Consider the following 14,036-nt stretch of genomic DNA (forward strand, 5'->3'; position numbering starts at 1 on the left):
GTTAAGAATGATTCCTAAAAACAAATATTTGAGGGCAGAAAAAAAATGTGACGTGATAGAATTTTTATGTTGTTAATTTTATAATGTACAAAGGTGGCGAAGAGTACTGGTATAGATTTTGTGAGGGGTATATGAAAAAAATAAAAATTTGTAAACTAGTGTAATATTTGAGGGATTTGGAACTGAAACTCATGCTACTGGTAGATATAAAATAATCTGATGCCATAAATGCAAAACAACTGAAGCTTGGCTTTTACTTCTCAGCATACTTAGCAAATGGTGACATGTGAGGATTTTGTCAAGTTAATCAAATTTCAAATTGTAGAAGAACAATTTATTATATTTTGCATTTTTATAAGTATTATCATTAACCTATAACTAAATAATATACACACAGTGATAAGATAATGTTAAGTAAGTAATACACTGACAAAACTGTTGAATAGACTACTATTAGGATTTTGAAGAAAATAATACTTTTAGAGTTAATGAGCACCTACCCAACGTCAAATGTTGGGTAGCGAATAAAAATATTGTAAAATAAGAAAGACTTTGGTGAAAATCTTGAATTACATAATACGAAATAGCTGTCCAGGGTTCGACTAACACTAACAATTTAAAAAGACCTTCATGTTACCGCTAGCTAACACACTTTTCTCGTTACCTGAAATCTGTTTCAGTTGTTATTGGTTGACGTTTCACTCCCTCATTTGTCATTTCATTGTCTGATGCAAGGGATTGACGTATACCTACTCTCGCCGTACGCGCACAACTACTAATTTCACCACCCGTTGTTTCTTATTAATAAGGACCTATATCAAGTTTCCTATGTAACTGTTATTATTACTCACAAACACAGCACAGATCTGTTTATCTAAATAAATATCAAATAGGTTTAAAACATACATTATTATAATTTTAATATTATTATCGTAGTAAAATGGAAGTGAATAGAGCGAGCAGAGCTACGAAGAAGTGCGCGCTAGGCAAGTGCGCGGCACTGGCGCAGGCGTGCCGGCCGGGGCCGATGCAGGCGGCGTAGGCCATGAGGTGCGGCAGCTGGCTCTGCTCGTACAGCCCCGTGAACATGGAGTGGTGCGGCCCGCGCGCGAACACGGCCACGTCATCGCCGCCGTGCGTCTCGTCCACCAGCGGCACGTCCACGTGCGACTCCCAGTCCAGAGTGCCTGCCAATGAAATTGTCATCAAAAATTGTCGTCGTAAATAGTAAATAATCAGATTGTATACTATAAATAAAGTTTAGCTTTATAATATCGCCTCACTTATAAACCTTTGATACAACGTATAAATGGTGACTAAGTAGATTGTACTTCTTATTTTACTATGAGAAAGAAACCAAGACTTGGCCAAGTTATTTTTTTTACTATTTAAAAAAAATATTTATACTTTTTTCCATACTGATTTAAGAGTCCGAACAAACTGGCCGACTAAAAGTTTGCAGAGTGCGGGTTCTCTAACTCTACCTACTATCAATCTAATATATTATACTCTACTTTACTATTATTATCCATAGCATCTGTTACACTTTTAAAAGCAAATTGATATTGCCAGTTTGAGTTTTTAAAATGACGGAAAATTTTAATTGAATAAAAAAATACTTAGAAATGATAAACGTAGACATATAGTCATTTTCACTTACGATAGTTTGGTTCTGCAGTAACATTTTGCCGGATGTCATTCACGTGTGGACGGAATCCGGGTCCATTAGTGTAGGATAGCGTCATGTAAGGCATTCTGTCACGTCCCACATCCCTGGAGGGTCCAAGGATGTCGTTACCGCGGCCGGAGTAGCCATTGATGGTCATGACGTGTGCGTGGTCAGCAGTGACCACGATGAGCGAGTCGTCCTCTGAGAGCATCTTCGTGGCGGTGGCCACGGCCTTGTCCATCTCCAGCGTCTCGTCGAGTGCGAGCTCCACCAGGTTGTCGTGGTGCGCGTGGTCGATGCGCCCCCCCTCCACGAACAGGAAGAATCCCTTCTCATTGCGTCTTAATGATCGAATCGCCACCTCTGTTAGTTCAGCGAGAGTGGGTTCAGTCTGAGGATCTGATTTCAAGTGATATTCCATATGACTGCTCTCGAACAGACCTAACATGTACTCAGGCAGGTCATCATTCAGGTTCATTAATTGCTCACGTTGCCAAAGGTATTGATGGCTGACATTACGAGAATCCTTATCATTCTTCCACTCCTGGATAAGGTCGCGGTTGTCTATCCTCCTACCATAAGACCCTTCGTCGTCCTGAACTGTGTTTGGCAAAAAGGCGCGCCTGCCACCACCGAATATAACCTGCAAGGAATATTTCGCATTATTTAAAGGAAACCAAATAATACACAAAATAGAGATGAGAAGTAGATAATGTATTAATGATTTTTGTAAATACATATAATTGTATAAATATGTATTTGATTGTTATCATACTATGAAACTGCCCAAATTGTATATATTACGTACGGTTTTATCACTTAGCAAAATCGTTTACATCGTACTTATTTTTTTACATCGTACTTTTGTCCTGTCACCGGAAAATAACAAGAACTTATATATTTCCTAGTTTGAAAACTTTCTAAAGATTCTAAACGAGTTGTAAACTGATCAATTTTAATTAAGAACAAAACCATGCTTTACCTTCATGCTTTGTAAGGCCAATATTATTTCTGATATGTAAAGCCGATCAACAGGTCTCTCCTCAATATTTTCCTACACAATTAGTTAGTCATAATTACGCCTAATTAATAGTGATTTAAAACAAACAACTATCTAAGTCATGGGATTTGTTTGGGAAGTGATATTAGTAACAAAAGGTAGTTACAAACACAGTTACACTTAGTAACAAAGTTAAATTCTTTGATGTCCACAAATGATCTCACCTTGAACTTGTTACCGGGATGATGGTGTACCAACTGATGCGCGATGTCAGGGCAGTCCTTGGCGTCCAAGCCCATCTGCGACACTTCACCGTCGTTCTCCCAGGTGCGGTTCGCCGTCTTCGCGAACGTGCCCGCCGGAGACGCGTGAGTGATACGAGTCGTCGTCACAATACCTACAAATCAAAATTTAATTGTTTCATACCTAGTACCGATTAGATTTTGAAAGACGGTTGTACCCTTAATCATTCATTGAGAAAAGCCAGTATTAACCTGAAAACGGACTCAATAAAATGTTTATTCAAATTAGGCTGATAAATCAGCACTTTTCGAAGTTCAAAAACAAAAGACAGCCCCCAAAACGCCCGCCCTCTACCACGTCCTATGTGTTAGTAAAAATATTTGAAATCATAAATATTGCTTTTGAAACATTTGAGCGAGTTTGTGGACTAAATTTATAATGCTCATTACCTACAACGAGCAGTAATGTAATCATCATTGACTATCGTCATCAGCCTTTTTATCGTCCCACGGTTTGTTGGGCACAGGCGTAGTACTCTCACAAAGAGAAGGATTGAACATATAACTTAATGTGGTTTGGTGGTTTTAGACATAATTGTCGAGCTAACCAAGAAATGTTTTCCTTCACCTTCAGTCAGTCATTGGTGTCCAATACTTGTACAAACTCAGTTGCAGAAAATGTGAAATTATTTATGTAGGTATACACTCCCATTATAAGGCTGAAGTGTTTGTTTGTTTGCTTGAACACGTTAATTTTAGGAAACACTTGTTTAATTTTATATTTTTTCGACTTTGGATAGTCATCGATTTTAATCGGGTATGCAAAGTACTACTTTCCTTTTGCAAGGAAGTGATGTCGCAGAAGGAATCTACGGAACGGGAGAAGGAGATTTTGACTCCCTTCCCCGGTCGCAGAAGGCGCACCGGGCGCAGGAGAAGGGCGGACAACGCCCTCTTCCGCCCCCCATGAATGGGTTCAAGGGCGAGGGACTTGGGGAAGTTGCCGCCCCTACTCAGTGAACCCGAGGCGGTGGAACGCGCGGGATTCGGCGCGTGCCCCTGAGGCGATGCACGGGGTAGGCGAACACCTCACTACCCCGTGCAAGAGACGAGGCCCATGCGAGGGCCAGCACTAATGTGGGGCAGTGGAAGAATCTGAATTCCCGCGGCCTCGCGCACACGTGCAAGGAGGACACAAGGGGGTTTTAGCCGGTAGGAGTCCAGCATACCCCTCCGCCTCTCCCCAGGCAGAGGAAGTCCATGATTTCCCCCTCCCAAAAAAAAAAAAAAAAAGGGACGTGGGTGAAACCGCTGGCAGGAATGAGTACAAAAATTGAACTTCTTTATCAATTAACAGATAAATAAAAGTCGTGGTGGCCTAGTGGGCAAAGAACCAAACTCTCGAGTACGCGGGTTCGATTCCAGGTCAGGCAAGTACCAATGCAACTTTTCTAAGTTTGTATGTACTTTCTTAGTATATTTTAGACACCAATTACTGTGTTTCGGATGGCACGTTAAACAGTAGGGCCCGGCTGTCATTGAACATCCTTGGCAGTCGTTACGGGTAGTCAGAAGCCAGTAAGTCTGACACCAGTCTAACCAAGGGGTATTGGGTTGCCCGGGTAACTGGGTTGAGGAGGTCAAATAGGGCAGTCGCTCCTTGTAAAGTGCTGGTACTCAGCTACATCCGGTTAGAGTCAGGAGGATGAACAGATGAATAAAAGAAAGTCATGATCATTCGGGCAAAGATAAACTTTGATTTCATCACTCACCGACATCTCGTCCGTCAGCGAGCGCCCACTCCGCGATGGACTCGACGTGTGTCGCAGTGTTTGAAGCGGCTTGACAGTCTCCTCGGCGTACCGTACCGTCTACGCCTATGGCGCCATAGTTATTTTTTACACCACACAAATACGCTGTGGCAGTACATGCGGAGTCTGCAATCTGGGCGTCCACACAGTACGTCTAAAACATAAGCGTAACTACCGTTTAACATTTTGATTCGCTTCAAAACAACCATCAAATAGCTGATTACTCCAAGCTAACCTTCACTAATCCGATTGTGGGGAAAGTCTCGAAATGCAACTTTGTCTCCTCTCCCGTTTTCCCTTGGCGCTGTCCGAGCAGCGTGCGCGCGGCGGCGAGCGTGGGCACCGACATGCCGTCGCCCAGGAACATGATGACGTTACGCGCTTTCTTCACGCTTTCAACTCGTTCCAGGCGAGCGTTGATGGCGGCCTGCGCGTCTTGCGCCCAGTAGTTGGCAGAGGTCTCGGCGCGGCTGGCGGCGGCCGGCGCCGCGGGATGCAGCCAGTGGGCGCGCGCGCTCGTCGCGCCGCACAGCACCGCCACTACGTACGGGAACAGTGTCACCATCGCGATTCTAACTGAACCAGTAAAGTCGCTCAACAGTTTTATATAATTGTCTCCAATATCTAATCTTCCAAATGATTTAATCAGAAAACACAGATGATATTACCGTAATTACCCAATTTGTTGATTATGACGTCCCACTATATTCACTTCAGTGTTCGGTTAAAGATTATGAAGTTGTTTATTGTTATTGCCTTGTAATATAACTGTGATTTAATGAATTACTTTTGTAAGCAAGTCACAGTCCAGATAAAAATAACCTTTGTCATTCCATCAGAAGTAAATCACTAGGTAGCTCGGTATTGCGGTGGTGTGTGTTTCTGATAATCTTTTTTCCCAGATTAAGACGCGACAAGCCGTGTGATCACGGTTAAACTGGCATCCCGAAGAAACTGCTGCCCGTACTACCGGGACGAAATATAGCTTATGTTACTCGATAAGGGTGTAGCTTTGAACGTGTACTTACAAACAAAAAATGATTCCTTTCTATTAAACTACTAGTATATGTAGATAATTAACAAGATATTTTTTAATGTAGGAACTAAGTTGTCCAGATGTACTTGTGTTTAATTTGTAAGGTTGGTTACAGGTTGTTTACCTGTTTCAACTTACCTGTTTCTTTATAAGTGAGTGAATAGGATTGTATTGAAATATTATACCTGCACTGATCGGTACCTACCCGTACAGGTTTGTCTGTACCGGAAACCTGTTTCTTTATGTAAGCACCCTAGCTTCTGGCCGCGACCTCGTACGGATCCTATTCATTATGCCATCGACAGCGGGGTCGTCAAACATCTGAAACGTCTGATGTCGAATTCTTAGAGCCCGGGGACAGGTAAACAACGGGATGCGCGAAACAATTCGACACTTTTCCAATCTTTCACTTTTGTAAGTCAACAGGAAATGCACATCAGACTAGATAACACGCTGAAAACTCAAGCGCTATTCAATCAGGGAACGTCTCGAAATTGAACTGAAGACTAAGCGTGAATCACGATTAGAACCCGACCGATTAAAACTCAAAAGCATATTTATTTGATAAAGTTTTGGTCAGTAAAGTCAAATTAACAATGATCATCGAAAATACTATCGTCATCGAAAATCATTCCTAAACTGTTGCCACCTTCACCACGTGGATGTATTCCCAGCTTATGTTATTTTATAATCATACACTGAGATCATACAGTGAAATAAGTGATAGCTTTGATTTTCACATCAGACCCTTCTAATATTCGGTTTTCATAAGTCAACATTAAATGCCCGACGTCATTTCTATATACGCAATGGTCTAGATAGGCTCTGTTTGTTCCACAACAGATGTTTCAGATCTTCTTTATTCTCACAACAGACAATGCTAATCAGGTGGAATAATTTTTGCTACAGTACCATGTCTGTATTTCTTAAGTTTAGTTAGTCTGACGCGGTTATGCATCCTGAGTTCAAGTGTTCAGGACAGTTTATAGACAAAAATATTTTCCAGATTCAATACCAACTGTAGTTTGTTGGTACTCTTTCAGATTAAACTTTCAGAAGAATTAGAATAAATATTAAGATTTAATATTCAGCTCTTTCTTTGTCTAACGACATCACATTATGTTGCTTTTCTTACAACAAGAATTATATGCTTTAATGTTATTTTATTGTAATCGCCAAAACGCCTGGTAATACTGTGAATGCTCTAAACTCAGTTTAGCAACAATGCACCAACATTGCTATTAATGTGTGACTATTGATTTAGGAGAATGCAGAACTACAGTCAAATATGTAGGATGAACCTTATTGAAATACATGCCTTACTTATAGTGAGCCGTATTATGGGGAAATATGTAGGTATTAGCGTAGTAACTATTATAGTAATCTGTGGTATTATATAGTCTGTCATCACTAAGAATGTCCAATGTAGCTTTTGTAGATAATTACATACTATTGTTTGAATATTGTTATAAGTTAGTGCTCATAGAATATGGAAGGCCTTTTGGCCATAGCTTGTGGACAAAGACGGGTGTGGAGTACTGCCATGACGCCATGACACATGACGCGAGTCAGCGGAGCACGAGCCGGCGCTTGGTGTGCACACTTCAAATGTAATAGTTTCATAGTTTTATATGTTGTTATTTTTATTCATATATAAGTAAAAAGTCGTTTATATACAATATTCGTTAAGCAGCACAACTGACAAAACAATCAAATGATTGTTTGCCCATCGAAATACGATCAAAGATACGAAAAGTAGCCTCGTCTTATGACCCTATTAAGAATTAAAAATAATCAGAACAAGTACAGAAATACATATAAAAGAAACTTTTACTTTGGTAGTAAAGTTACATGTGGCTGATGCAGATAAACTTGAAAACATGCTTACAAATGCTCACCGCACACAACCACAGCGGCAAACGCTGCTGAGTGGTGACGAAACCAAATGCTGATTTCATGTTGTTGGCGCTGTAAAAAGTGCTAAAAATTATAAAGCGCGATCGACTTCTTATCTTAGCCCTTTTTCTATGTTGTCAAACCTCACTCATTTCAGTGCAGTGCCAAGCAATGAGGCGTTTCATTTTAAAACGGGCTCAACAAGTTCAGTTGTTTGTCTTTTTTGCTCTGTTTTCTTTAGTTCATTTCCTTTTTTATTCAATCCATAATTAGGTAATTGGTATTTTGTATTGTCTAGTGTCGTTTCACTCCTTTCATACTCTCTATCTAAACTATGACACTATTAGAATAACAAGCAAACCACATAACATTTGAAGAGAGAAAAAAAATGAAAAATCGTTTAAAAAAATGAAAAATCGTTTATTGCCAGTATTAATACAATAACAGCTTCCTTATTCTGCTGCCCAGGTAATTCAGATGCATCAGCCAGTTCAGTCTGTTGTCCAGATGAACTCCGAGGTATTTGAGCCATACGAGATAGAGATACAGAGATACGGTATTATTGAATGCTGACTTCTGCCAGCGACTTGGTCCGCGTTAAATTTGGTTTTTGTATAAAGAGAGGAAGAAAAAATTAACTCCAGCAGTTACCCGGGCAATTCGATACCCGTTGGTTAGACTGCTGTCAGACTTACTGGCTTCTGACTACCCGTAACGACTGCCAAAGATGTTCACTGACAGCAGGGACCTACAGTTTAACGTGCCATCCGAAACACAGCCAATGGTGTCTAAGATATACTTAGAAAGTACATACAAACTTAGAAAAGTTGCATTGGTACTTGCCTGACCTGGGATCGAACCCGCGCCCTCATACTTGAGAGGTTGTCCTTTACCCACTAGGCCACCACCACCTTTTATTATACAGATTTTATTATATGTACTTATAGAAAAATGCTTGTGAAAATTATGGATGTTGTATTCCGTGCAAGATATGACAAGATAAGAAAAAAATAAAAAGAAAACACTAACACAAAAAGTTTACAGTTCATATTGTTTAATAATGAAAAAGGTTCAATATTTTAAGTATTGTAAACAACATGATACGCAATGAATGGCAACAACTGCAGTGCTTCAAGACCTAGAAGATGTGTTCAAACAATGTAGATATGCAGCATGTGGCCAATGAAACTCGCAATATTAACAACATGGTTATTTATTAGCTCAACTCCAAAATCGATTACATTTAATTTCTTTCCTTTCGTATTTACTATGTACAGAAATCGTAAATAAATAACGTCTATCAATCTTGTATTGTTTACAAATGTCTATGTGAACTTTATTTTTCGTACGTTAAATGATAACTTTTACTTTTATTTCAACACATTACAGATCTGCTTGTCAACGTAATGATGACTATTAAGTATTAAACTTTAGTAAAGCTATTTCAATTAATAAATATTATCGCAGTAAAATGGAAGTGAATAGAGCGAGCAGAGCTACGACGAAGTGCGCGCTAGGCAAGTGCGCGGCACTGGCGCAGGCGTGCCGGCCGGGGCCGATGCAGGCGGCGTAGGCCATGAGGTGCGGCAGCTGGCTCTGCTCGTACAGCCCCGTGAACATGGAGTGGTGCGGCCCGCGCGCGAACACGGCCACGTCGTCGCCGCCGTGCGTCTCGTCCACCAGCGGCACGTCCACGTGCGACTCCCAGTCCAGAGTGCCTGACAATGCAATTGATGTTACATTATGCAACACGACTTACAAAAAACTTCCGACTAGAAAAAATATGACAATAGATATATGCCGACGACTAAATTATATAGGTAATTAATGTAGGTAAGTACTACTTAACCGCACTCTGTCTGAAACAATATATTTTTTAAGATTTTAGTCGGTCTGATACCGGCCAAATGATCTTTGTTCTGTGCGTTCATCATTCATTTCCATACTGATTTAAGAGTCCGAACAAACTGGCGACTAAAAGTTTGCAAAGTGCGGGTTCTCTAACTCTACTATCAATCTAATATACATATTATATTCTACTTTACTATCTGTTACACTTTTAAAAGCAAATAGATATTGCCAGTTTGAGTTTTTAAAATGACGGAAAATTTTAATTGAATCCAATACTTAGAAATGATAAACGTAGACATATAGTCATTTTCACTTACGATAGTTTGGCTCAAGGGTAACATCTGGTCTAATGTCGTTTACGTGTGGACGGAATCCGGGTCCATTGGCATACGTTAGCGTCATGTAAGGCACATTGTCTAGTCCGACATCCCTGGAGGGCCCGAGGATGTTATGACCACGGTTAGAGTAGCCATTGAAAGTCATGACGTGTGCGTGGTCGGCAGTGACCACGATGAGCGAGTCGTCCTCTGAGAGCATCTCCGTGGCGGTGGCCACGGCCTTGTCCATCTCCAGCGTCTCGTCGAGTGCGAGCTCCACCAGGTTGTCGTGGTGCGCGTGGTCGATGCGCCCCCCCTCCACGAACAGGAAGAATCCCTTCTCATTGCGTCTTAATGACCGAATTGCCACCTCTGTTAGTTCAGCGAGAGTGGGTTCAGACTGAGGGTCTGATTTCAAGTGATAGGTCATATGACTGCTCTCGAACAGTCCCAACATGTATTCAGGCAGGTCCTCCTTTAGACGCATTAGCTGCTCGCGGTGCCAAACATATTGATGGCTGACATTACGAGAAACCTTATCATCCTCCCACTCTTTGATAAGATTCCGGTTATCTATCCTTCTACCATAAGATCGTTTTTCGTCCTGTTCAGTATTTGGCAAAAAGGCACGCTTGCCACCACCAAAAATAACCTGTAAGGAACATACATGCATTATTGATAATTATCATTTTCATGAATTATAAATGGAATACAACAACAAATGCATAATACAAAAACATACAACAGTAAATGGAATAAAACAACTACTTAGAACTAGTAATAAAAAATCTGTGAAATTTTATCCAAATAAAATTAGCATCCACTACTCTTCTAGGTTGCCCTGCCCTAGAGGGTACATGTAACAAAGTATTGAGCAAAGTAAACTTTCATTTTCATTTTATTTTTCACCAGTTTATTTATTTTAATTTATTTACCTAAGAGAAACATTTAAAAATGAGTCATCTAGGTATCAATTATTTTTAAGGATCATAATGCTATGGCTTTACTCACCTTGAACTTGTTACCGGGATGATGGTGTACCAACTGATGCGCGATGTCAGGGCAGTCCTTGGCGTCCAAGCCCATCTGCGACACTTCACCGTCGTTCTCCCAGGTGCGGTTCGCCGTCTTCGCGAACGTGCCCGCCGGAGACGCGTGAGTGATACGAGTCGTCGTCACAATACCTACAAATTATCGTCCCGATTATTTAGTATCCCGAGCGAACGAAAGATTCTGTTTGAATCACGGGCTCCACGAGTAATTCTTGAGTAAAATCCTGAGAGAGTCGCTGGTGTGACGCACAAAAGTTTTTATTTCAGCAGCGAGAACAACTAGTGAGACAAAATCATCCATGGCCGAGATTAATCGGGATGACCTTGCTTTGTCTCACTAGCACTGACCTATATATATTTACTATTTACACACTGGACAGGCTGTTGTCAACGTGCTTTTGTGCCCGTTTGATAATCGCAATTTTGGCGCTGTTAGACGTAGCGAGTGTTCGTGGTACTAAAATTATTTTACAGTGAACCAATGAACAAACACGTCTCTCACAGCCATTTAAAATTATACGTCAAAATTAGTTCTGTGGTCACTCGCTTAGACGATATTAGCGCTTCAAATGGGCACAAAAAAATTGCTGTCAAACGTACGGAACAGCCTATCCAGTGTGTAAATATAGAGGTCAGTGCTCACTAGTGAGTAAAGATTTTTCTCACTGTTTATAGGCAGCAAAATTTATGTTTAACATACTGAAGTCTAAAAATATTTATTTGTCGACACGTGCCAATATTGCTGGCTGGTTGTTTGTTAGTGGTCGTCATGGTAACGTCTGGTGACATAGCCGATGGTGCGAGTCTATTGAGAGAATGTTGATGAGAAAGCACGTTCAGGCTGTGTGATCTCGTTAAATGTATCCGTTCCACCCTTCTTAGTTAACATAATGCTTCAAACTTCAGGTTGGACTGAACGGTATTGAATGTTAAAAAAAAAACAATTTCCAAGAAAAATGTGCTGAAACACAAACATGCTCATCAATGTTAACGTACCGGGAATCGAACCCAGGACCATCTTTTAGGCAGTCCGGTACGGTAACAACGGTGTGCAGGAGTATCGCGCATTTGAGCGAATCGCGGCTCTTCGCCATTCACCAGGCGTTAAGAATCAACGTCTACTACATGTGGATATGCCCTAGACACAAAATGGTATATATGTACTATTTATTTTATTTAAATTCTTAATTATATCGATCGCTGGCTAAATACGCTAAATAAGGATACTACATACTTCCCACAGTAAGTACATTAGACACACCGACAATATTTTCTTCCATTCATCAAAAATATCACAATATACATATACAGCCAAGAGAGCGTTGAGTGCAGTAAGAGATCTCTGTACAGGTGAATCAGTTGGGACTCGCTAATTCGCAATAAGCGGGAACGGCAAAAAGTTTGTGTTTCCACCTCGGCAGTAATTATTCGGGACGAATATCGGAGTAATTATACCTATTATATTTTTCACCGACATGACTACAATTCACATCAGCATCGTAACATGAAAACATTACCATTAAAATGACGAGCAGCTTGAGCATAATTCACATCAGCATAATTGAGCGTAATTAATTGAACACAAAACAATATCTACATCGATAAAGCTATTATCACTCACCGACATCTCGTCCGTCAGCGAGCGCCCACTCCGCGATGGACTCGACGTGTGTCGCAGTGTTTGAAGCGGCTTGACAGTCTCCTCGGCGTACCGTGCCGTCTACGCCTATGGCGCCATAGTTATTTTTTACACCACACAAATACGCTGTGGCAGTACATGCGGAGTCTGCAATCTGGGCGTCCACACAGTACGTCTAAAACATAAGCGTAACTACCGTTTAACATTTTGATTCGCTTCAAAACAACCATCAAATAGCTGATTACTCCAAGCTAACCTTCACTAATCCGATTGTGGGGAAAGTCTCGAAATGCAACTTTGTCTCCTCTCCCGTTTTCCCTTGGCGCTGTCCGAGCAGCGTGCGCGCGGCGGCGAGCGTGGGCACCGACATGCCGTCGCCCAGGAACATGATGACGTTACGCGCTTTCTTCACGCTTTCAACTCGTTCCAGGCGAGCGTTGATGGCGGCCTGCGCGTCTTGCGCCCAGTAGTTGGCAGAGGTCTCGGCGCGGCTGGCGGCGGCCGGCGCCGCGGGATGCAGCCAGTGGGCGCGCGCGCTCGTCGCGCCGCACAGCACCGCCACTACGTACGGGAACAGTGTCACCATCGCGATCGTGACCACTGAAGAATGACGCCGCTCAACAAGTTTTTTTTATTGTCTTGAATATCTAATCTTGTGGTAGTTTTAATCAGAACAGGGATGATATTCAAAAATTGTGGAGATAATCTATTCATAAAATTAAATATGCTTGTTAATTCTTCGAATTTAAAATTTTTGTAGGCGTCAAGTAAACTCATGACTGTAGTCATCATCTTCCGAGCCTTTTCCCAACTATGTTGGGATCAGCTTCCAGTCTAACCGGATGTAGAACTGTCACGTTTGGATGTAGTGGTAGGTAGACTAGTAAGGTGTAGAGAAAAAAGAATAGTAATTTGATATAAGTTATATATTACAAAAAGATCCTACTACAATGTTCTACAAAAAGATCGGCAGAGCCGGGAGTGAATTCAGAATATCGAGCCCACGTTAAGTTCTAGCCCGCTATAGAACACCACTATCCTGTATAGTCAGGCAGCTCGGCAGCGGTCAGGAGGGTAGGTGTGCAGCGCGCCAGTAGAGCCGTAAGTACCAGTATTTTATAAGGAGCGACTGCTCTGTCCCCTCAACCCAGTTACAAGGGCAACCCCTTGTTTAGACTGGTGTCAGACTTACTGGCTTCTGACTACCCGTAAGGACTGCCAAGGATGTTCAATGACAGCCGGGCCCTACTGTTTTACGTGCCATCCGAAACACAGTCAGTGGTGTCCAAGATATACTCAAAAAGTATACACTAACTTAGAAAGGTTACATTGGTACTTACCTGACCTGGAATCGAACCCACGCCCTCATACTTGAGAGGTTAGTCCTTTACCCACTAGGCCACCGCGACTCATCCACGACGGTAGGCTTTACGGCCGTGTCTGCTAGAGAGCTTGACAGGACGGAAAGTGGTCGGAGGTCAACGCTCGCACCAGTCTAGAAGCGACTTGCGAATCTCACTCCG

General features: G+C 41.6%; 2 protein-coding genes across 3 annotated transcripts; both read right to left on the minus strand.

Moving 5' to 3' along the window:
• Positions 1-319: 319 nt before the first annotated feature.
• Positions 320-5,312, minus strand: LOC124639028 (membrane-bound alkaline phosphatase-like). Its single transcript, XM_047176241.1, has 5 exons — positions 4,958-5,312; positions 4,684-4,876; positions 2,894-3,066; positions 1,661-2,312; positions 320-1,187 (listed from the first exon to the last, which is right to left on the minus strand). Exons 1-5 carry the CDS (start codon positions 5,285-5,287, stop codon positions 928-930), a joined length of 1,608 nt encoding a protein of 535 aa, XP_047032197.1. The 5' UTR covers positions 5,288-5,312; the 3' UTR covers positions 320-927.
• Positions 1,316-13,127, minus strand: LOC124639030 (membrane-bound alkaline phosphatase-like). 2 transcript variants are annotated; one of them, XR_006985432.1, is made up of 5 exons: positions 12,770-13,127; positions 12,496-12,688; positions 10,834-11,006; positions 9,703-10,474; positions 1,316-1,537 (listed from the first exon to the last, which is right to left on the minus strand). XR_006985432.1 is itself a non-coding variant. In XM_047176243.1 (5 exons), exons 1-5 carry the CDS (start codon positions 13,097-13,099, stop codon positions 9,113-9,115), a joined length of 1,608 nt encoding a protein of 535 aa, XP_047032199.1. In that variant the 5' UTR covers positions 13,100-13,127; the 3' UTR covers positions 8,692-9,112. The 2 variants fall into 2 exon arrangements, 1 of the variants encoding a protein (XP_047032199.1); XM_047176243.1 differs by lacking the exon at positions 1,316-1,537 and adding an exon at positions 8,692-9,372 and having other exon boundaries at positions 9,823-10,474.
• Positions 13,128-14,036: the final 909 nt, after the last annotated feature.

Source organism: Helicoverpa zea, chromosome 18 (assembly GCF_022581195.2).
Source record: "Helicoverpa zea isolate HzStark_Cry1AcR chromosome 18, ilHelZeax1.1, whole genome shotgun sequence".
In the NCBI taxonomy this organism is placed as follows: domain Eukaryota; kingdom Metazoa; phylum Arthropoda; class Insecta; order Lepidoptera; family Noctuidae; genus Helicoverpa; species Helicoverpa zea.